The following is a 21,980-nucleotide window of genomic DNA, read 5'->3' on the forward strand; positions in this document are numbered from 1 at the left end:
ATTTGGGGGTCCTGTCCCCAGGCTGCACACCCGAGGACGTTTTCTCCTGAGCTGCTCCAGTTCCCGCTGGAGGGGGGAGGGAATCTGTGGGAGTGGTTGGGGTTTAGGGGTGGGGGGGAAGCCCCCCCCTCCCCCCCCACCAGCTACTCCATGGTCTTCCACCCTCCTCCCAAACCCTCCTCGTCTACGGGGGGGCACCAGCCCTCTACTGCCACATATAGGGGGGTGCCTGGGGAGGGTACTGGGAAGGGCTGGGAGGGGATCTAGGGGGAGATATGGGAGGAGTATGTGGGATACAGAGTCCTGGGGAGTCTAGGAGGGAGATATGGTCGGATAGAGGGTCCGGGGGAGGTCTGGGGGGAGTTTTGTGGGGCCCTGGGATGGCTTGGGGGGTATGGGCCCTACACTGACAGGTTGGGGGGGTATCTGCCAAGTTCTGGGGTGTCTTAAGGGGGCTCTGGAGGGGTCTGGGAGGAAGATATGGGGGGTACAGAGTCCTGGGGGTCTTTGGTGGGGAGATAGGGGGGGCAGCAGCCTTCCACTGACAGGTACGGGGCATCCTGGGGGGGTCCTGGGAGGCTCTTGGGAGGTCCTGAGGGCGCTGGGGAGGAAGATATGGGGGGTACAGAGTCCCGGAGGTCTCTGGGTGGTCCTCAGCAGGGGGACATGAGGTGAGTTACGGGATCCTGCGACAGCTCTCGGGGTCTCTGGGGGCACTTATTGGGCTGCCCCTCACCTGCCCCACCCCTGCCCCACCCCTTGCTCATTCCTGCCGCACCCTTCCCCTCATCCTTCCCACCCTGTCTCACCCCTGCCTGGCCCCTGCCCTGCTCTGCCCCTCACCTGCCCCACCCCTGCCACGCTCTCTCGCCTGTGCAGGTTCAGTGTCCGGGTGAACTGCACCGACCTGTTCCATGTGGATCGGCACCACTGGACCCCCCCTGCAGGGTTCGGGTGTGGGGGGGTTCGGGAACCCCGGGAATGCGCCTTCCCCAGAGCCACCGGCACTGGGGACTCATGGTGGCCTGTGGTGAGATCCCCGGGACACCCCCAAATCCATAAGAACCCCCAGAAACCTGTGGCCTTTGGAGAGCAGCTGAGCTCTCCTTCGGGACTCTTAAGGCTTCTGGGTGCTTTTTCAGGGCTTTTTGGAGGCATTTTAGGACCAAAATTGCCTTTTCATCCTCCACATTCCAGAAATAATGCCATGTCCTGAATTTATTCAAATTCAGTCAATTTAGATCTATTTTAGTTACATTTATTAAAACTTTCCAATGTGGTTGAGGCATTTTGTGTCTTTTTGAGGTGTTTTAATGCCCAAATGATCTTTTAACCCTCCACTTTTGAAATACAACATAAATATCATCCTAAATTACTCATATTTATTCAAATTTACTCCCATTTTCGTCCGTTTTGTTTAAATTCCTGACAAGAATGAGAAGTTGTCTTTACAAACTGTGGGCCTGCTGTAGATAAAGCCACATACTGAGAGGTAAAAGAAGCAATAATGAATCGTGCCGCAACCGGGCCAGGAGACACTTCAGAGACAGAGTCAGAGAAGCGGGTATTTGCTTTATTCGGCGCGCCGGGTGTGTGGGGATCGCTCCTCCAAACACACACACCTGGTGCTCTCTACAACACAGTATTAAGGGTTAAATTATGAATATTCATCACATTCCTTGGGACAGGTGTGGTTACACAAATTATTTCTCGGAAGTCATTAGCATATGGGCCACGCATGCGCTGTGTGTCCTGGTGGTCGCGCTGAGGAAGGCCTCTCCTCTTCCTCGGGGGTCTTTCTGATGGAGGCCAGTAGTCATCCTCGCAGTGAACTTTTTCACTTTTCTCCCTGGGCATGCGTAGTCCTTTGAGGGATGATTCAGCAATCTCTGAGATGATCCTTGTCCCCTCTATCTTGACAAGATTAGGGTGAATTCGGCTTCTCAGGCTTTGTAATGAACATCTTCCGTCTGAACTAACATTGCTGTCTCCCAATAGTTAACTTGTGCTTACATGAGTTAGTTATTGACTGCCCCTTCTTCAATAAGAGGAACCAAAAATTCCATAGGAATTCCACTAATTGACAGGGAGTGTTACTCACTCAAGACTGCCTTAAATCCCTGGACTTAGAGAAAAAGAACAGAAACACAAGGCAAAAGAAAACAGGGGGGAGGGGGGGAGAGGGAAGGGGAGAGTACACATTGGAAGGGGGTATGTTACTAGGCAATTCGGGAAGTCTGTACCTCTCAAGTACCTCAGCCAACGGGGAAAGACAGAGGGAAATGTGGCCGGGAAATTAGGATAAAAAGAAGGCTGGATCCTCCAACAACTTGAGAGACCCCACAGGAAATGACCATGATCGCTCCCTTTATGTGAATAAAGTAACAGGATTTCTCTGTCTCCTTTTTGGACATAAACCTCCGGTGGTTTGGGGTTAGTTTTCCTGACATTCCGAAGGGGTTTGGGGTCTTTTCTGGGTCCTTCTGAAGCGTCCCGTCCTGTCGTGACTCCGCCCAGCCAACCCCTGAGGGGACGTTTTGCTGAGGCGGGGACGGCTGGTGCACACCCACGCCCTCCCCTCGCACAGCCAACCCCTGTGGGGAGTTTTCCCCGAGCGCGGTTTCGGCAGGAGCCGCCCCTCCCTTCTCAAGCAAATCGGTGCGGAGGGGGGACCGTGCGACGGCAGCTGAAGCGCTTGGGAGCCTCCGAAACGGCGGGCGGGCCCCCCCCAGGCCGCCCAATGTTCCTCCCCTCTCCCTCTCTTGCCGCCATTCCCCCCCCGCCCCAGCCCGTCCCTCACGGCCACCGCACTCTGATTGGTCGTCGCCGTGAGGCGCGCTGCGCTCCCATTGGTTCAGCCCTTCCCGAGCCACGCTGATTGGCGTTAGCCGCCCCTGCTGCCGCGCTTCTTCTGTTGCCGCGGGCAGCCGCGCGCTGATTGGCCGGCGGGTGAAGAAAGGGGCGGGGCAGAGCGATCAGGGCAATCCCAAGCACAGGCTCGGGCTGGGCGGAGAATGGATCGAGAGTCGCCCTGTGGAGAAGGACTTGGGGGTGTTGGTGCATAAAAAGCTCAACGTGCCCCAGCCCCTTGCACTGTCACCCAGAAACCCCCAATGTCCTGGACTGACCTCACAGCGTGGGCAGCAGGGGACAGGGGGATTCTGCCCCTCTGCCCTGCTTGGGTGAGATCCCACCTGCAGAGCTGCCTCCAGCCCTGGGGTCCAGCATCAGAAGGATGTGGAGCTGCTGGAGTGAGTTCAGAGAGGCTGCAGAGATGCTCCAAGGGCTGGAGCCCCTCTGCTCCGAGCCGGGCTGGGAGAGCTGCGGGTGTTCAGCCTGGAGAAGAGAAGGCTCCGGGGAGACCTTAGAGCCATTTCCAGTGCCTAAAGGGGCTCCAGGAGAGCGGGGAGTGGGCCTGGAATGCCAGGACAAGGGGAATGGCTTTCCATTCCAGAGGGCAGGGTTAGAAGAAGTTCTTCCTTGGGAGGGTGGGGAGGCCCTGGCACAGGGTGCCCAGAGAAGCTGTGGCTGCCCCATGCCTGGAAGTGTCCAAGGCCAGGTTGGAGGGGCCTTGGAGCAACCTGGTCTGGAGGCAGATGTCCCTGCCCACGGCCAGGGGTGGCATAGGATGAGCTTTGAGGTCCCTCCATCCCAGACCAGTCGGGGATTCTATGCTGAGGAGAAACATCACGCTAGGGATGGCGAATCCAGGGGGTGCCAAGCTGCCACGGCATCATGTCCATTGGGTGGTCCCTGACAAGGCCAAAGGGCAGCTCCTGAGGAGACCAGGTCATCCAGTTGGGCCAAGACTGCAAAAGTGGGATGCCATCACTCGGTGCTGAAGGCTCACTGCCAGGTGCCCTGACCCTTGAGCAGCTGTAGAAAGCGGAGGCTTATGTGCCTTCAAGGCAGGGTAGCCTGAGCACACGGCTTCTGTCTCTCCTGCCTGTGGGTCTCCCCTGTCTGGGCAAGGGATGCAAGCTGAGCTGAGGCTGGACGTGACATCAGTGCGTGACACATCCGTCAGCCTCAGGGACCATAGAAATGGGGGCTGGCTCCAGATGCATCTTCTCCAGAAGATGCATCGCTGCCACTCACTGTGACAGACAACATGGAGAATAGAAATTTTCGGTTGCAAAATAGAGCTTAAAGACTAACTAGCAAATTAGATAAAAGAATGTAAAAGTAGACACACAGGATGCTAAACAGAGCTGAAAGCAGTGGACAAACAGATAATAAGGAACCTAAGTGGGTTTTGTGACAAAGTTATGTAACAAGAAACACCAGTGCATGCCCTAAGAGAAGTTCAAGGCAAGGTCACTTCCAATTTTGGGGGCTCTCAGCGAATACGACCACCAGAGACCCCTTTAGACAACCCTCTAAGACCATAAAAGGACTTCCAGTAAGGGGCAGAGGTGGGTAAATTAGTTCTAGGAAAGTAATGTTTATGTATTAGCCCGGAAGCACCTTGTAATGAATGTGTATGATCCTGACGGAATAAACACCCGGTGTAAAGTTTCATGACACACATCTGCTTAGAGGAGACATCCTCTGCATGTAAATATTAGTCGTTAATCAACAGTAATACCGGCTCCAGGGAGGATCAGTGAGTGGTGTCACCACAGCCTGGCCACTTCCTGCACCTGATCCAGCAGTACTGAGCCCGCTGGCTCGGGCAGTTTTCCATTCACTTGGCCGCTCACTCGGTCCGTACCTCACCAGTCCGGCTGTAAGGAGACTGTGTGGCTGTTGAATGGTTTGCAGTGTCAGCAAAACCCTCCCTGGTCCCCCATTATTCACAGAGTCCATCAGGTCGGCCAGCCATGATTTCCCCCGTGGTAAATCTGTGCTGGCTCTTCCCAGTGCCCTTCCCTCGCAGTTGCTTGAAAGGGTGTCCAGGACCATTTGCTCCATCACCTTCCCAGGGATTCCAAAGGAGCTGATTAGCCTGTAGTTCTTCAGATCCTCTTCTGTGCCCATCTTTAAGACTGGTGTAACACTCTTTGCTGTTCTCAGGAACCTCCTTCAATGGCCAGGCTTTTTTGAAGATGACAGACAGCTCCTGTAGCTTCCTCTGGTCCTCAGACCTGGTGGATGCCTGGCTCAAGAGCTCCCTGACTATTCTCCCCCTCCCCTACTGCTTCCACAGCAATGTCTGTTCACTCCTTCTGGATAACTTGATTCTTCTTCCACAATTTTTTCTTCCACATTCCTCCTTTCTGAGATGAGGTTGATCACAAGTTCCCCGCTCAGTTGATCTCCTGTCAGCCAGGGCTGTGATTCTGCTTTTCACCTTGCTAAGTTACCTTATTCTAAACTAGGACCTCAACCCCTGACCTTCTCATCCTCAGCCAGTTCTTGAGTGTTTCCAGGATCAAGAATTCCTCCCACTGGGAGGGTGGCCGAGCACTGGTGCAGGTGCCCAGGGAGGTGGTGGAGTCTCCATCCCTGGAGAGATTCAAAAGCCGCCTGGACACATCCTGGGCAGCCAGCTCTGGGTGGCCCTGATGGAGCAGGGGGCTGGGCAAGGTGACCTCCAGAGGTGCCTCCAGCCTCCCCCAGCCTGAGATTCTGTGACTCGGAGAAAAAACAGGTTGCAGTTTCCTAAGGACAAATGCAAAAGCTCCACATGTGGCAGGATTCTCCTGCCCTCACCAAAGTGGTTCATGTCACGTGTCTCCCATCTGCAGATTCGTCCCTGGAGTGAGGATGCCCCTCAAGGTCACTCCTTGAGGCTGACAGAAATATTTGCCCACGGTCATTGGTTTGGGTGAGAAGCATCAATCTTTAATTATTAATTGGTTTTGCTGGCTTGAATATAACTGCTTCCATGTTGCTTCAAATATAATGCACTCTACCGGAAGTTATAGTTCTCTGTACTGGGTAGTCAATAACTCTGATAAAGGTCTTTTTGTGTAGTCGTAATAAACACTTTATTTTTCTATAAATATATCCTTCATCCTATGGAACACAGTTGTATAAAGGTTCAATTACACCTATTATCCTACAATCCTACAATTACACCTGCAATCCTTTAAACATAAACTATGGACAAAATCTGAGGCTACGACTGCATGCAGCTGCACCCTGTCTCCTCTCTGACAAGCCTAGGAAGTAAGGAGGTCCTTGTGACTCAACGAGAGCATCTCCTGCCTGCTCCCTGCACAGCTCTCCAGGGGTTCCTGCCGGTCTCGGGCCAGCTGTGACTGCAGCAAGGACACCTGAAAGAGGCAGAAAGCCCAGCTCAGACAAGCCCACGTGGGCAGGAGCATCCGCAGCCCCACGGTACCGGCTGTGGGGGCAGACACAGCCTCCAACTCCAGCCCTCACCAACACTCTGCCCTTGGGGAAGGGGAAAGGAACAGGCTCCCACACTGCCCCTGAACGGAGCTCAGATGATCAACAAGTCCAGTTCATGGCTGGCAAACCCTTCCCTCATACAACCCTCAGCCACCACAGGTCTGGGAGAGAGAGTTCCGACAGGATTTAGGAACCCAGCTCTGATTCCCAAAGCACGCATTCTGGCCACTGACCCCTTTCTCCACAGGCTGTGCCTCAGCACGGGGGCTGCAGCTCCCCTGAGCTACTGGAGGACTCTTGTCTTTCAGAGGTTGATGCATTTTTCTGGTCAGACTGGGAGACAGGCAATGTAAAGTAGTCTGGGGGGAACACTCTCCAAAAAGTTCTGATTCTCCTCCCTTCATGTTCATCCTGCACCTTGGATGGGAGAAAGGGTCACAGAAACCTGTCAGCAAACATGGGGCAAAAGGACCTCTGGACATCAAGGCAAGGAGATCTCTGCTCACAGACCCTCAATTGCACCAGACAGCACTGGGGGCAAAGAGCTCTCGCTGGGGGCTGTGCAGGAGAGGCCAGTGTGTGTCCGGGGACACGGGGCCAGGGAGGGAGGCAGCGGACTGAAGGTGCCTTTGTGAAAGCCATGGGCTGCCACAACAGAGAGAACAAACAAAGGGGTGTGCCCACAGCAGGGACAGGGAGAGGCAAGGAAACAAGCAGAGGACTCCAAAGCACTGCCTGGGCACACGAGTCATGATCCAGAGGAGCCTGAGGCTCTGCAGAGGCAGTGAAAGCCCACTTTACCTCAAAAGTTCTCCTGAGCTCACGCTTCTCTGGCTTGTCTTTTGCTGCTGCTGCAACCTGGTCCCGCACACATTCCACACCCCTCCTGGAGTGCTCAGACAGCCGCTTGCCTTCTGCTCCAACAGCCTGCTGGGTGTTCAGAGAGGAGATGATTCCCTTATTTCAAACACCACAAGAGCTGTCCCTCAGAAATCTCCATCTCGGGAAGCATCCTCGAAGCTCCAGCAGTGCAGCTGCTCTTCAGCCCTCGCTACAGAACTCTGCTCACTTCAGTCCATCACTCTGCTCACCTGCTCCATTCCTTTCTACACCAAATCCAACCCACACGTTGCCTGGGCACGGGAGAAGCAATTCCCCATGCCCAGCTTTTGGCCTGGAGCTGATTTGAATAACAGCTCCAGAGCTGCCTCAGTCGTTCCAGGCGTGCCAGCAAACAATCTGGCAGCCAGTGGTCTCTGGCTGGAGCCAGGCAGACACACAAGGCTGCCTGCTGCAGCCCGGGCTGCTTTGCCCAAGCAGGCCTAGACTGACAGGGATCTAGAATCCCACCTCTTCATGGGAAACTTCATTGGAATCTTTGAGAGACGTTGCAGTGGACTGAAGATCAATGCCAGTGCCTACCTGGGGATGACTCTTTCCCTGCAGAAAGGCTGAGTGTTTCTTCAGAGCCTCTTTGGCAATTTTACACTTGGCCAGTGGAGCACACAGGACTTGAGCGTTTCCTCTGCCTTCCTTCAAAGCAGCAGCCCCATGCTCCAACTCCTCCTGTTTTCTTTCATTTTCAGCGTCCAATTGTTGCGTTGTTTCCTTTCTTGAAATTTCAAGTGTTTTCATTTCATTCTTCTTTTTCAGATCCCTCATCTGCTCCTCGTACAATTCCCGTTCACGCTGCCAAAACAGGGAGGTCACTCATTCCCTCTCTCGGTTTGCTTTTCATACCAGATCGGGACTCCTGCCACAGACAGGCAAAGGCTGCCCCTCTCTCTCTGCCTCTCGGGATGCCTCAGACCTTTGCTGGGACCGCCCTTGACGCTGAGTCTTTCCCAGCTCACTCAGCCCATCCCAGCTCCCTTTCTGCCCTTCCCCGACCTCTTGCAGCTCCACTTGAGTGTTCCTTTGGGGAGCAGCTGCCAGAACTGCAGCCAGGATTCCAAGTCCACGCTAAGCAGGATTTAGGCAGTGCCATGAGGATGTGCTCTCCAGCAGGGAGAAAGGGAAGAGCAAACACCCCCAACATTTCATTCCCTGCAGCTGGGGTGACAGGAGTGGTTTTTGAGCTCTCCTGTGTAGAGTTTCCATGGCACCATCCCTGAGAGCCCCACTGCCCTCTCTTGGAGCAGCAATGGCCACATCAGTCTGTCATTCTCTGCTGCCACTCAGGACGAGTTCTCCCCTTGCAGGCACACGTCCTTATCTGCATCAGCACTTTGCTTTTCTCTCTTTTCTCCCCACTGGCTGCTCTCTGATGGCCAAGGCCAAACACCTTTCTATTAACAGCAAACTTGGCCTTCTCACCCCTCGTTCCAGGTCCAGGTATTTGAAATCTGGACGTGGGTTTGGACACGAGGAATTGCCCAGACCATGCAATGTCCATAGAGACAGTGTGGACATTGAGAACTAGAGGGCACAAAACTCCAGCATGGAGGAAAACCAGCAGCCTCAGCACTAACTGGCTTTGGCATGACTACGACATCTTTTCCTCCTTATTCAGAAGAATGCAGTTTGAAAAGCTCAGCTGGAAAGAGGTGCTCCTTAGAACTATTAACACAAGGGCCAAACATAGCTAGGAAATGGCCCTTCATGGCATCTGCCGTTCTCACCAGCACATCCTTCCTTTCCTTCTCCAGGCTCTCCAGTTTCCTCTGCAGAGATGCCACCTCCTGACAAAGAGTCACACCCTCTTCCTTCAGGGCAATGGCCTCTTTCTCCAGGGCAGTTTCTCGAGAGGTCTTCTGGTGTTCTGCCCTCCACATCGCTGCGGCAGGAAGGAGAAGGAGAATGAGAACAGCAAAGCAAAGGCAAACTGATGTGCATCCTGCAGGGACAACAGCACTGTCTTCTTGGCCTGCCTGTGTTTGCCAGCCCCTAAGGCCGCAAGGGCTTCCAAAGCTGACAGAAATGAAGGAGAAAAAAGCAGGAATCCAAGGGGCAAGGTTCAGAGGAATAGGAAAGTGTCTTTCCTCTTGGGCTTGTGCAGAGTGAGCAGTCCAAGAGAGACAAAGGAGCGGGGATGCCTGTGCAGCCCTGCTCCAGAGAGGCCAATAGCCTGGGGGCTCTGTCAGGGCCTGGAGTTGGGGGGAATCGAGCTGAGGCATCCAGCTACAGCTCCTCAGCACAGACACAGCACCTGAAAGGCACCACCTGTGCACGGGATCAGCCATAGCACAGCCAGATGGCACTGCCAGCCACGGCATCTTTCTCGAGAAAAAGCTTTCACTGGCACTGGATGGAGAAATCTCCTGCTGGTTGTTCTTCCCCTCTGCCATCTCTGGGCACTGCCCTTTTCCTCTGTGTGGCATCAGAGATCCCTGCTGGGACAGGATGGGGCAGCGGGTGGGAGAGGTGAAGCTGTACCTGCTTGAATTTCTTCCAACTGTTTCAGCAGCTCCTGATTGCTGGCTCTGAGATTGTCCCTCTCAGCCTGCCCCATGCCCAGCTCCAGCTCCAAGGCCTGTATCTTCTTCCTTGCATCATTCTGGAAGAGGCAAGAGGAACAGAATCACCTGTCAGTGCCACTGCTGGCAGGAGACAAAGGGCTACAAACACTAAAGCAGAAATAGCCCAGGTGGGAGAGGGCAGCTGGACCGTACTGGTAGATGTGATCGTGATCCTCCTTCCTCCCCATGCTAGTGAGACAACCCCCCTACAAGAACTTCCACCCATCCTGGCCTTGGCACTCTGCTTGTCCAGCAGCCCAGCAGCAGGACAGGATTTCTGGGTGCATATTACCAGATCTTTCTGGGAATGCTCCAGGTGCTGCTGCAGGTCTTGCAGAGCTGCTGACACTCTGTCCACTGTGAGCTCTGCGGGGACATCCCCATCCTGAGAAGCACTTAGGCCCAAGACATGACCCTTTTCTGAAAAGAGAAGACATTCTGTTTCAAGATTTAATCCAACAGTCTCCAACAAACAAGGCCTCTTTCTACCTAGGAGGAGGTGCCTTTGTCATTGTCCTAGAGCTCGCCTTGCAGCAGGATGTGTGTCACAGGCTGACGTTATTTTGATGACCACTAATGTCAGCACTGCCCCAAAGACAACTGCATGGGCCCTGTGGCTTGACAGGACTTGGGCCCTTCTCCCTTCTGACTCTAATCACTTCTCTACAAACAAACATGGACTTGTGTCTCTGCAGGGAGACAAGACTTCCCAAGGCCTGAGTCAGCCTGAACTGACAGGGTGAGTGTGTCATACCAGGATGACCAGGAACCACCCCCTCGCTCCACCTGCTCTCCCAGCCTCCCACACTTGCCTGAGCTCCAGGTGACCAAGTCTCTGCTATCCCTGATCACGTGGTGGAGAACCAGGAGCAGTTTGTCCAGCTGGGATTGAGTTTCCTGGTGAGCACCACTGGCCTGCTGACACTTCGTGGCCAAGGCCTCTGCTCTGTTCTCAGAGCTCTGGAGCTTCCTACGCAGCTCAGACACCTCAGCCTCCAGCACCTGCACAGAGTCCCTCAAGCTCCGTTCTCCTGCTCGGGACTCCTCCAGCTCCTGCAGCAGCTGCTTCTCTCGAGTTGCCTGGGTAGCCTCCATCTCCAGCACTGCCTTCTGCAGGGCCCGCATCTGGAAGATGGATGCACAGAGCCTCAGGGACAGGGCTGCTCCTGAGGCAGCAGAGCAGGCAGTAGAGCAAGTAACAAAGGAGAAATGACTTCAGGCAAAAAAACATGCCCAAAACAGAAGGCACAGAGCCAAGGATTCCAATGGAAACAAGTGTCCTGAAAATAGGGAAAGGGAGCCAATGGGCATCCTTGAGGCTGCAGCTCTGAACACCGGCTGAACTGGCTGCGCTGGAAGTGCCCTCCCCAGCCTGCCATAGCCACGTCTGTGTGCCCACATTGCTCGGTGCCCAGCACAGGCACCAACTCCATCTGGGACAACACTGCTAACAGAGGGATGGAGAAGCTCCAAAGGAGTCTGCTGCTGCTTCTCCTCCCACATTTCCTGCTGGGACCCGGGAGAGAACGGAGGAAAACATCGGCAGCAGACACCAGATCCAGCCTTGGCCTGTGGGTGCAGCAGCACCCCGGGGCAGAACACGGCAGCAGTGGATGCTGCTGGGAGGGGAAAGCAGTTGGGGCCTCCAAGCCAAAGGTGATGATGTGTGTCCCTGGAGAAGAGGACGCCAGGGCACAGATTACCTGGGCGTTGAGCTTCAGCACTTGTCCTGTGCGGTTTGCACAGAGCTGCTCGGCCTCGCGAAGAGCAGAACGAAATTGAGACACCTGATTGTTCAGTGCCTGGTTCTTTTCTTCCAGTGTTCTGAGGCACAGGTTCTTTTCCTCCAGAGACAGAAGCAGCCTAAAAGGGAAGCATGCAACTCATTACTACACGGTATCACATTTTAGGAACTCTTAGGACTCGCACCACCTCGGGGAAAACTGCTCTGTCTGATGAGGTTTGTCTAAACAACGTGGCTGTTTGTTTGTTCCCCCTGCAGTCACAGCCCAGCATGTGCCCACTCTGCTTTTATTCATGAAAGAATGAGGAGTTCCTGCCTACATGTCCTACCTTCTTCTTGAGATGGGAATGTGAATATAGACCTAACAAAGTCTTGCCATGAAGAGATTAGGGGAGAGGAAGAGTTTTCTTCTGAGTACCCAGGCTCCAAGGGGGAAAGGTTTGGTCAACATGGAAGAGACATTTCCTTGCCCCATCTTGTATGTCCAGGTAGGAGGAGCAGCACCCTACAGCCAGAGGATCTCGGGGAAGTTCCCTAAGATTTACCAGCACCCATCCTACTTCCAGCTGGAGAAACAAAGGCCGATAGCAGAAGTGGCAACAGAGCCTTGGAGCACAACCTGATGGAAGATGCAGAAACCTGCAGGCAAGCAAGAGGGCCCTGCCCTTTCTTTGTCTTCTTCTCGAAAGAAGAATCCTGTGGCACTGAAGACCGGCAGGACTTGGTCAGCTGGAGGGGCCCCGCTAACCTTGGTCTTGTCTCTTGCATTCTTTGCACAGTCAGTATTGCCTGTGACTCTGGAGGCTGGCAGGGACCCTGCTTGAGCCCCCCCAGGCACCTGGGGGCATTTTCTGAGGAACGATGCAACAGAGACATTCTTGGTTCTTGGGTGCCTTTGAGGGGAATCTGGCCTAGGTCAGCAATCAGGGCCTTGAGATGGTTCTGCCAAGCAAAGGCATCAGGATGCCAGGCTGCTCCAGATCCCAAAGGCTTCAAGTTACAGGACCCAAGGCGGAGCTGCTGGATGTGTCCAGCTCCTTACACTGCAGCTTGGGCAGTGTTAGCACACCCACCTAACAACAGAACACACCCCTAGAGGGAAAGAGCTACTCCAAAAGCCTTTGTCTTCAGAAAAACTCTAACTGAAGGCTTGAAAGAAAAGAAAATGAAACACAACATCCAGACAACCAGACGCGTCTGCACGGAGAGTTCAGAACTCTGCCACGTAGGAAATGCTGCCAGAGCCCCTGGCAGGTGCAAAGATGGCAAAGAGGGAATCCATTCCCACAAGGCAGAGTCCCACAGGCTTTCATTTACCTGGCTTTTTCCTTCTCTAGGGTGTTCAAGGAAGCCCAAAGTCCCGAATTTTGGCGTGCCACTTCTTCCCATTGACTCCTTTCCATCTCCAAGTTCTTCAGGTGCACTTGCAGCTCCTTGTTCTGATGTTCTGCCTCCTCCAGCATCTTCTGGAGCTGCTCAACCTGCAACAGCTTCTGCCTTGACTGCTTCTGGGCCTCCCTCACATCTTGCTGGGCTCTCTGAACAATCGTTGCCTGGGACTCTCTGGAGGCTGCCAGCTGAGATGTCAACTCTCCCACCTCCAGTCAAACAGAACAAAGCAGTCAGAGGCTACAGCCACAGCCTGTCACTGTCAGCCACAGCAGAGGCTGTGAGAAAAGGCAAAGGCCAACTTTCCATTTCTCCCTGTCCTCAGAGCACCAGATTCACAATGCATACGGACAACTTGTTTCAATCTCTACGTGGCCCACCAAGGGCACCTGAAAAAGCACCTCCCACACCATGGCCAGCAAGAAGAGGCCAGCAGGAATCCGTGCTGATGGTTGCTGGCCAACAGCCCAGAGGACTAGCCCAGCTGAGCAGCTGGGCAGCAGCTGAGATTCAGCAGAGCACCGAGGGTCCTTCAGAGCAGCTGCCAAGGAGCCCAGAGCACGAGGCAGCCCCAGGGACCACCCCAGCAGCTGCTGCTCTGCCATGGAAAAGCAAGAAGGGCACAGACCCCCTGCTGGATGCTGCGGTGCCACTGCTCTTTCACTCACCTGCTTTTGTAGAGCCTCCCTCTGCTCAAGGAGGAGATTCATTTCCTCTTTGATGCCTCGTAATTCTTCCTTGTGCCTCTTCTGCGCTGCCTGGATTCCCCTCCGAGCTTTCTGCAGCTCAGCTTGCAGCTTTGACTGGATGGTCTGGCAACAAAATGCAGAGCAACTTCCTGCGACCTGCCCTCAGGCTCAGCTTTTCCCACTTGCTCTCTCAAAATCCCATTCCTTCAGCGACTTCTTTTGGCTTCTCTACCCAGCTCTGCTTCCATTGTAAGCCTTGCTTCCCGGGCCTGAGCTCTGGAGCTTGCCAGGCTCTGTGCTGCCAGGGCCTGAAGCAGCCCTTGCCTCCTGACTCCCAGCACCTGCCTTTTGTGCCCTTGCCACTGCCCTGCACTCTGTTCCCTGCCTGCTCAGACTTACCTGCCCCTTCTCTTGCTGCTCTTTCACCTCCTGCCTGAGCTGCTGCACCTGCTGGCAGGCTTGGCTTAGCTGTCCCCGAGTTTGGAGCAGTGTCTCTGATAAAGAATTCTTCTCCTTCTGCTTTTCCAGCAGGACCTGCACAGAAGGAAAGAGCAGAGGGCTTGACACTTCCCCTGCAAACTCTGTGTGGCAAGAGGCAAAGACTGATGGGCTCACGCGCTCTCAGAGCACTCGGCTGCTGCTCCCCTGGGCCACTGTCTGCCCTGGGGGGGACACAGCTTCCCAGGAAGTGACTTAGAACACAGCCCAGGAGACATCTCTGGGTTGCTGTTCAGAAATACTCCAGGCGAGTCTTTAAAAAGATTTGTCTCTTGTCAGCGTTCCCGCTGCGCCCTCCCTGTGCCCACAAAAGAAAAGTCCTACAAACTCAGTTTGGCTATGGACACCGACCAGTACACACCAAAAGAGGACCCTTAAGAGAACAGTGAAGATCCTCCGAGGTAAGTCTTAAGAAAACAGAGCACAAGAGCAGCACAAAAATCCCAACGGAAAGCTGATGTTTCTGCCGGGCTTCCTGTGAGAGGGCTCATTCCTGGGCCCAAAGATAGCCCTGTTCACCTTTCACCTCCCCAAATTCAATGTAGAAGACATGGAGGGCATGCTCCACACAGCCCCATAGCCTGCCATCTCCCACAGCTCCAGCCTTGCAAAAAATCACACCAATTCTCCTTGTAAACTCCCTTACCAACAAAATGTCTATCAGGATCTATTCCAGTGCTGGACATTTTCAGGATGGTTGAGGAAAGCAATTTTGCTTGCTGAAGCAAGTGAAAATTCACAGGGTTTCTCCTTCTCGGACAAAACGCACATCAAAGTGTCCCCTCCTCCAGTGTGCAAAGCAGCTCTCTGCAACGAGGGCATGCCTGGCAGGGAAACGGCTCTTGTGGTGAGCAGTCCTTTAGTGACTGATGGCAGTCTGGCTGATGTGGCCAAAGCAGACTCTCTTTGTGCAGCAGTTCACACCAACAATACCATTTACTTGTCTTACACAAAGAAGGTGTCTCATGGCCCTTGCTGGTATTCAAGCCTGAAGACTACACTGTGGTTTTGAGCTTTTCTCTTCAAAAGCAAAACCTCTGCTGGGTATTTGCCAAACCTACCACATACTCCAGAACTGAGACTGTCTGACAGAGACCATCAGAAACAAACCCTTCTCTCACAGCTCTCCTGTAACACCCAATCCAAACCTCCCCCGGCACACCTGGGGCCGTTTCCTCTTGTCCTGTCCCTTGTTCCCTGGGAGCAAAGACCAACCCTCACCTGGCTGCACCTTCCTGTCACAGAGAGTTGGAGAGAGCGAGAAGGTGCCCCCTGAGCCTCCTTTTCTCCAGGCTCAGCCCCCCCAGCTCCCTCAGCCACTCCTTGTCACACCTGTGCTCCAGACCCTTCCCCAGCTCCGTTCCCTCTTTTAGAGGCTCTGGGGCTGCCCAAAGGAACAAATTTTGCAGAAGCATGTAACCCTTTGCTGATGAACATGCATATGCCTGGCTAATAAATGCGTGTGCCATCTTGAGCCAGGTGTGCACAGCAGTGTCCCTCTCTTCTACTGCCAGAAACAGCATCTGGCCCGATCTGGCTGGCATAACTCCCACTCCCACAGGTGCTGCCTAGGAATAAGGTGTCCAGAGCCACGGTAACATCATGCCCCTCTTGCTCCAGCAGCTCCCTCTGAAGCTGCAATTCCTCCAGTGCCTGCCTGTTGACTTCCAGCTCCCTCTGCAGTGATGGGTCTTCTCCCTCAAGTGCAGCCAAGTCCTCCACTGTACAAGAAGGGGCAAGACAAGTTTTCAACGGAAAACCAGCCTCATTTCCAAAACCAACCTCCATCCTGTGCTGCTGCTCCGCCTTTTCCGCCTGGGCTGACGCTTCCTTCAGCTGCTTGCTGTTCTTCTGGCGCAGACTCAAGGCTCCTGGCTCCGGGATTCCAGTGCATTGCTGCAGCTTTTCCTTGGACTTCTCAAGGTTTTCACAGTCACTGCAGAGACAAGGCTCAGTCAGAAGAAGGAAGAGGCCTGAAGAGCCATCGATCCCATTTTCAGCCCTCCACAATGGAGCTGGGGGCAGTGGGCTAAGGAAGACCTTGCTCTTTCCCTCCCAAGGAAATCCTCCAGAGGCAAAGGGAAAGGAAGGCAGGATTTTGCCTTCCTTCAGTGAGAAGCAGTGGCTGGACAGGGGCTCTCAAAGAACAGAATTCAGGGAAGCAGCACGGTGAGAGGAAGGAGTCTTCTATTCCAACATCGCTGTGCATCTCCCAGGCAGCCTTGGGAGTCACAGTAGAGCATGAAAAGCCCTGACAGGACGATGCTCAAGAGCCACACTGAGGCCTACACATGGTAGGGCAGGTGAGTTCTTTGCCCAGAACACCTCTGAACTCCCAGACCTGGACGCAGATTGCCTCTGGAACGCAGGAGGAGGAGGAAGAAACACTCACCTTCTGATTTCTTCCATCACAGAGTCTATGTGCTCCCGGTGGCTACTGAGCCTCTTGCATCGCTCCTCCATTTTCTCAAAACATCGCTGTAAGTGCCCACAATTCTCTGTGGCTTCCCAAACCAATTCCAAGGGATGCTGTGCAGCAGTGGATGTCGGAGTTGAGAGGCTGTTCCTGGAGGCTGCATGCTGGGAACGGTCAGCGCCGGTGATGGAACTGGCCATGCTGTCACTGCCGTCTAACAGCACCTGAAAGCCCACATCCAGCTGTTAGTCAGGTACTCTGTTCCTATTCCAAAGTACCACTGAGATGCCTCTTCTGATTCCACAAGAACCAGTGTCCATTTGTGGAGGACCAGTTTCAAATCCGAGCCAGCTCAGCACAGTTTACTCACCTCAGGGGCTCTGGAGAAACGTCCCTGGTGAGAAAGGCCTCGAGCTCCCTGGAAGAGCACAGGGAAGAGCACACTCAGACTGCATGGCTGCCCCTGAGGCAGTCGCCTCTAAATGCTTCCCAGCCTGGAATTCCAGCTCAGCTCCTTCCTCCCCTCCTTGGGAATATTTTCAGCCCAGTAGGTTGACAGCAGCACAAACAAACATGCTGGAAGGTGTCTCATCACTTCTTAGAACACCACAAGGGGAATTGCCCAGAGCCCCATCCAACCTGGTCTTGAACACTGCCAGGGATCCAGGGGCAGCCACAGCTTCTCTGGGCAACCTGTGCCAGGGCCTCAGCAGCCTCACAGGGAAGAATTCCCTCCCAATATCCCATTAGACCCTGTCCTTTCCCTGCAGGCCCCTGGCTTAAGTCTCTCTCCAGCTCTCTTCCAGCCCCTTCATGCATTGGAAGGTCACCCTGGAACCTTCTCCAGGCTGGACAACCCCAACTCTTGCATCCTTTTCCCTTGGCACAGGTGCTCCAGCCCTTGGAGCATCTTCCTATCATCCTCGTGGCCTCCTCTGCACCACTGGGGATCATCTTGGAGATGTCTGGGAGAAACCCATTCTTGTCTCTGGGAAGCGCTCAGGCTGCGCTGTGAATTGGGCTGAGGGGAAGGCAGTGAAAGCTGCTCCCTTGTTTGTGCCCACACCCTCCAGTGGGACAAGGATGGAGGAGGAGATGTGGGTGTGCTCTGGGATGGCCAGGAGCCCCCCCATTCCCTCCCAGGCCTGTCCCCATGGCCAGCACCAAAGCTGCTGCTAGCTCTGGAACAGCCAACTGTTAATCCCTTGCTATTCCCAATGGGAACTGTTCCCAGTGGCACAGCCCAGGCCCACCCAGGCCCCTGCTGGGCTTGGCACAAAGAGGGCAGCAGCTCTCTCACTCACCCGCCGGGTCTCCATCTGCCCCTTGGCACGAGCAGTGACCAAATGTCAGTGTCCAAAGGCCGTTGGCCTTTGCAGGGTCTAAACCCCAATGTCCAAAGGCCGTTGGCCTTTGCAGGGTCTAAACCCCAATGTCCAAAGGCCGTTGGCCTTTGCAGGGTCAAACCCCAATGTCCAAAGGCCGTTGGCCTTTGCAGGGTCTAAACCCCAATGTCCAAAGGCCGTTGGCCTTTGCAGGGTCAAATCCCAATCTCCAAAGGTTGTTTGACTTCGCAGGGTCTAAACCCCAATCTCCAAAGGCCGTTGGCCTTTGCAGGGTCAAACCCCAATATCCAAGGGTCGTTGGCCTTTGCAGGGTCAAGAGCACAAGATCAAAGTGCTGTTGGCAGTTGCAAGGTCAAAGCCCCAATGTTCAGGAGCTGTTGACAGTTGCCAGGGCGAAAACCCCAACATTCCATGGGCTGTTGATGGTTGCCAGGCTCCAAACCCCAACATTCCATGGGCTGTTGATGGTTGCCAGGCTCCAAACCCCAACATTCCATGGGCTGTTGATGGTTTCCAGGGTGCAAACCCCAACATTCCAGGGGCTGTTGGAGAGGCCCTCCCCTGGCTCTCCACCCATCCCAGCTCACTGCTGCCCGGCACCTGCACCAGCACCCCCACATCCCCACAGCCCAGCTGGGCAGCTGGGCAGGGACCTGGCTCATAACATGAGTTCAAAGTTGCTGGCCCAGACAGCATCAGTTTTAAGGCTCAGCATTCCTGAGACCTGCATGCTCTTTAGGGATGCGCTTAGTTCCTGAGTCACAGGAATTTGTCTGTCTCCCCTGACAAAGGGGAGGTGTAAGAAAAAGCCTCAAAAGGTTCTTGGTGCTTACAAATATTCATGGAAAGTAAAGCTCTGCATCTAGAACAGCCACATGAGGAGGAAAAATGGTGTTTCAGGGTCTTTTCAAATTCCTACAGAGAAATGCCAGGAGTTGCAGTGTTTAAGGCTCATAAAAGAGATTCAGAATCCCGAGACAGACACGAGTGCATTTTTTTCTCTGCTCTCTGTTTGGCAACATATCACTAGGTCTTCTAGGCAGAAGAAAAGTCTTGCTGCTTATTTCAAAGATTCCTCGTGTCTTGGGGTGACCTTATGATGTGTAGCCCATATCGCTGCCTATGCCCAGAAATTAATTTCTATGCCTCTAAACTGAGCACAACTTTTTCAAAGCAGTTTGCAGCTTGTTCAAGGTCACACACAGATAGCGGGGGTTTTTTTCCAGCTGCGGCAGGGGAGGGAGGAGGCACCTGGCTTGCGGCTTCCCGGTCAGCTTTTGGCCAGTTGTTCAGCTTCTTTTTCTCCGGAGAGAGAGGTGAATTTTTTTTTCCTTCCCTGGAATTTCGGACTTTCTCCCTTTTCCACTGGACTGCTACAATATTAGAACACATCAGGAGGACTTTCCACCGAGCACAGAGGGCCTGGCCTTGGGCCAAGCCCCAGCTCCGAGGAGACCAATAGGAGGACTCTAACACTTTCCCAGGTTTTTTCTCCACAGCGAGAGATTTTATTGTTTAGCATTATTTTCCTTTTCCCGTGTGTTTGTTCAATAAATAGTTTTATCTCCTTCACTTTCCTTCAAGGAAAATTTATTTTTTCCCAAACCTGGTGGGGGAGGGGTGGTTGTGCCTTCTCTCAGAGGATATATTTCTAAATTTGGCCAAACCGGAACACCTCGCTAGGAACAGACCTTCCAGAACCAAATGCTTGGAAAAGCTTTGGTAGATATTTTACTCCTTCATCTTTGAGAACATTCATCTGTGTCCTAGGGAGAATTTTTGTGCCCCAGTTGACAGGAATTGGTTTCTGGCAGGGTACAAATCGTCTGGGGAAGAGAAGAGCGGCACCTGCCTTCTCCAGGGCCTCTCCAGACTCTCTCCAGAGACTGACGGCCCAGGGATGTCACTGCCAAGTTCAGCTTCAGAGACCGATGCAGCTTTGAGTCTCTGCTTCCAGAACAGCAGCTTTGGGCTCCTTGAGCACAGCTGCAAAGGAGCAGGACAGCTCCCAGTGAAGGTCTGAGCTCCTGGCTGGTCCTTGCACAGCTCTCAGTGTAGTTCTGCCAGTGCTGTTGGTCTCAGGCCACCTGTGACTGCAGCAAGGACACCTGAAAGAGGCAGAAAGCCCAGCTCAGACAAGCCCACGTGGGCAGGAGCATCCGCAGCCCCACGGTACCGGCTGTGGGGGCAGACACAGCCTCCAACTCCAGCCCTCACCAACACTCTGCCCTTGGGGAAGGGGAAAGGAACAGGCTCCCACACTGCCCCTGAACGGAGCTCAGATGATCAACAAGTCCAGTTCATGGCTGGCAAACCCTTCCCTCATACAACCCTCAGCCACCACAGGTCTGGGAGAGAGAGTTCCGACAGGATTTAGGAACCCAGCTCTGATTCCCAAAGCACGCATTCGGGCCACTGACCCCTTTCTCCACAGGCTGTGCCTCAGCACGAGGGCCTCAGCTCCCCTGAGCTCCTGGAGGACTCTCCTACTTGAGCTGCTGGACAGCCAGCCCCGGCAGGAGGGGAATTTGGTGCTTGTGTTATAGCAGGTTGGCTTTCCCGGGCTGGTTACCTATATATCGATAATTAGTTGATGAATTGTTAAATAAAGTGCCTAATTAATGTACTATGAATTTAAATAGTTATAAGCTAATGAGTTAAGTGCGCGTGTGTACAGGAAGCAATGCATGGGTATAACCATTAGAGGCAGGTACAACAGGAACCTGATGGACTTTATAGAAGGATCCTTTTAGAACCATTACCCCATGAGACGATATCAGTACCCAACACCCTGACTGGAAAAGGAGCTGACCAATGGAATGGATCCAATTAGAAATGATTGGTCAAGGATGCACCATGTTAAAAGGCAATCAGAACACCGGAAAGTGGCCAATCAGTGAGATTGAAAGCGCACCAGTCCTGGAGGTGACAGAGACAATAAAAACTGACCAAGTGCTCTGTACCAGGTTCTCTGGTGGAAACTTGTGGTCCAAAGGAGTACTCGATGTGTCACATTGTTCATTTTTCTGGCTTGTAGTGTAGGGTCTGAGCTTATCTTGGATCCTCGTTCTCAGTTGCTAATTAATAAACAAGTTAGCCTGCCAAAAGGTTTCCCACCTCGTTTATAACACTTGGGGTTTTTTGATGCCTTCTTGAAGCATTTTAGCACCCGAAGCCCCTTTCACACCGCCCCATTTTTTAATTATATGTTAAGTATAGCTTTAACTTCTTTATTCATATTTATTATGCTTCCACTTAATCTCACTTAATCCCGAGGGATTCTTAAAGGGGTTTTGGGGGTTTTCTTGGTTTTGCCACGTTTTTGTGCACAGTCCGCCTTTTCAACCCTCCATTCTTTAAATGTAACAAATATAGCCTTAAATTTTTTATACTTATACAAATTTATTCCATTTTTGTCAGTTTTGTTAAGTTTTGAAAAGGTTTTGAGGCTTTGTTGGGTCATTTCCGGTACCCACCCAGCCAATGACTGAGGGGAGTTGGGCTGAGGCGGGAACAGCTCTCGCCCCGCCCCCTGTCCCGCCCAGCCAATGACTGAGGGGAGTTGGGCTGAGGCGGGAACAGCTCTCGCCCCGCCCCCTGTCCCGCCCAGCCAATGACTGAGGGGAGTTGGGCTGAGGCGGGAACAGCTCTCGCCCCGCCCCCTGTCCCGCCCAGCCAATGACTGAGGGGAGTTGGGCTGAGGCGGGAACAGCTCTCGCCCCGCCCCCTGTCCCGCCCAGCCAATGACTGAGGGGAGTTGGGCTGAGGCGGGAACAGCTCTCGCCCCGCCCCCTGTCCCGCCCAGCCAATGACTGAGGGGAGTTGGGCTGAGGCGGGAACAGCTCTCGCCCCGCCCCCTGTCCCGCCCAGCCAATGACTGAGGGCGCTTTTCCCCGCCCGCCGGTTGGGCGGGAGCCGCTCCCCACTTGTCAGTCAATGAGGGGGGTCCGGCTGAGGCTGGAACTTCCCCCTCTCCCCCTCCCCGGCCGATCACTCCCGCCCCTCCCTGCCTCGCTGCCACTGGCCCCTTCTGACTCTGAATTTTCCCCACCTGCCCCAGTCTGGACTGGTTTATACTGCTTTATACTCCCCCCTCCCCAGGCAGAGGAGCTCCTGTGCCCCCCACCCCGCAGTGGGTAA

At 53.8% G+C, this 21,980-nt stretch overlaps 1 protein-coding gene across 1 annotated transcript in view; it reads right to left on the reverse strand.

Annotated features, from left to right (window-relative positions):
* The window catches only part of LOC138120837 (centrosome-associated protein CEP250-like), a 118,521-nt gene that overhangs the window by 64,939 nt on the left and 31,602 nt on the right, over positions 1-21,980 (reverse strand). Inside the window, exons 14-15 of the mRNA XM_069033855.1 lie at positions 9,676-9,742; positions 8,922-9,076 (exon numbers count right to left, since the gene is read on the reverse strand). Of these exons, the coding sequence (XP_068889956.1) occupies positions 8,922-9,076; positions 9,676-9,742 (222 nt within the window). The remainder of the gene's footprint in view (positions 1-8,921; positions 9,077-9,675; positions 9,743-21,980) is intronic.

The sequence above is a fragment of the Aphelocoma coerulescens genome, chromosome 20 (genome assembly GCF_041296385.1).
Source record: "Aphelocoma coerulescens isolate FSJ_1873_10779 chromosome 20, UR_Acoe_1.0, whole genome shotgun sequence".
Lineage (NCBI taxonomy): Eukaryota > Metazoa > Chordata > Aves > Passeriformes > Corvidae > Aphelocoma > Aphelocoma coerulescens.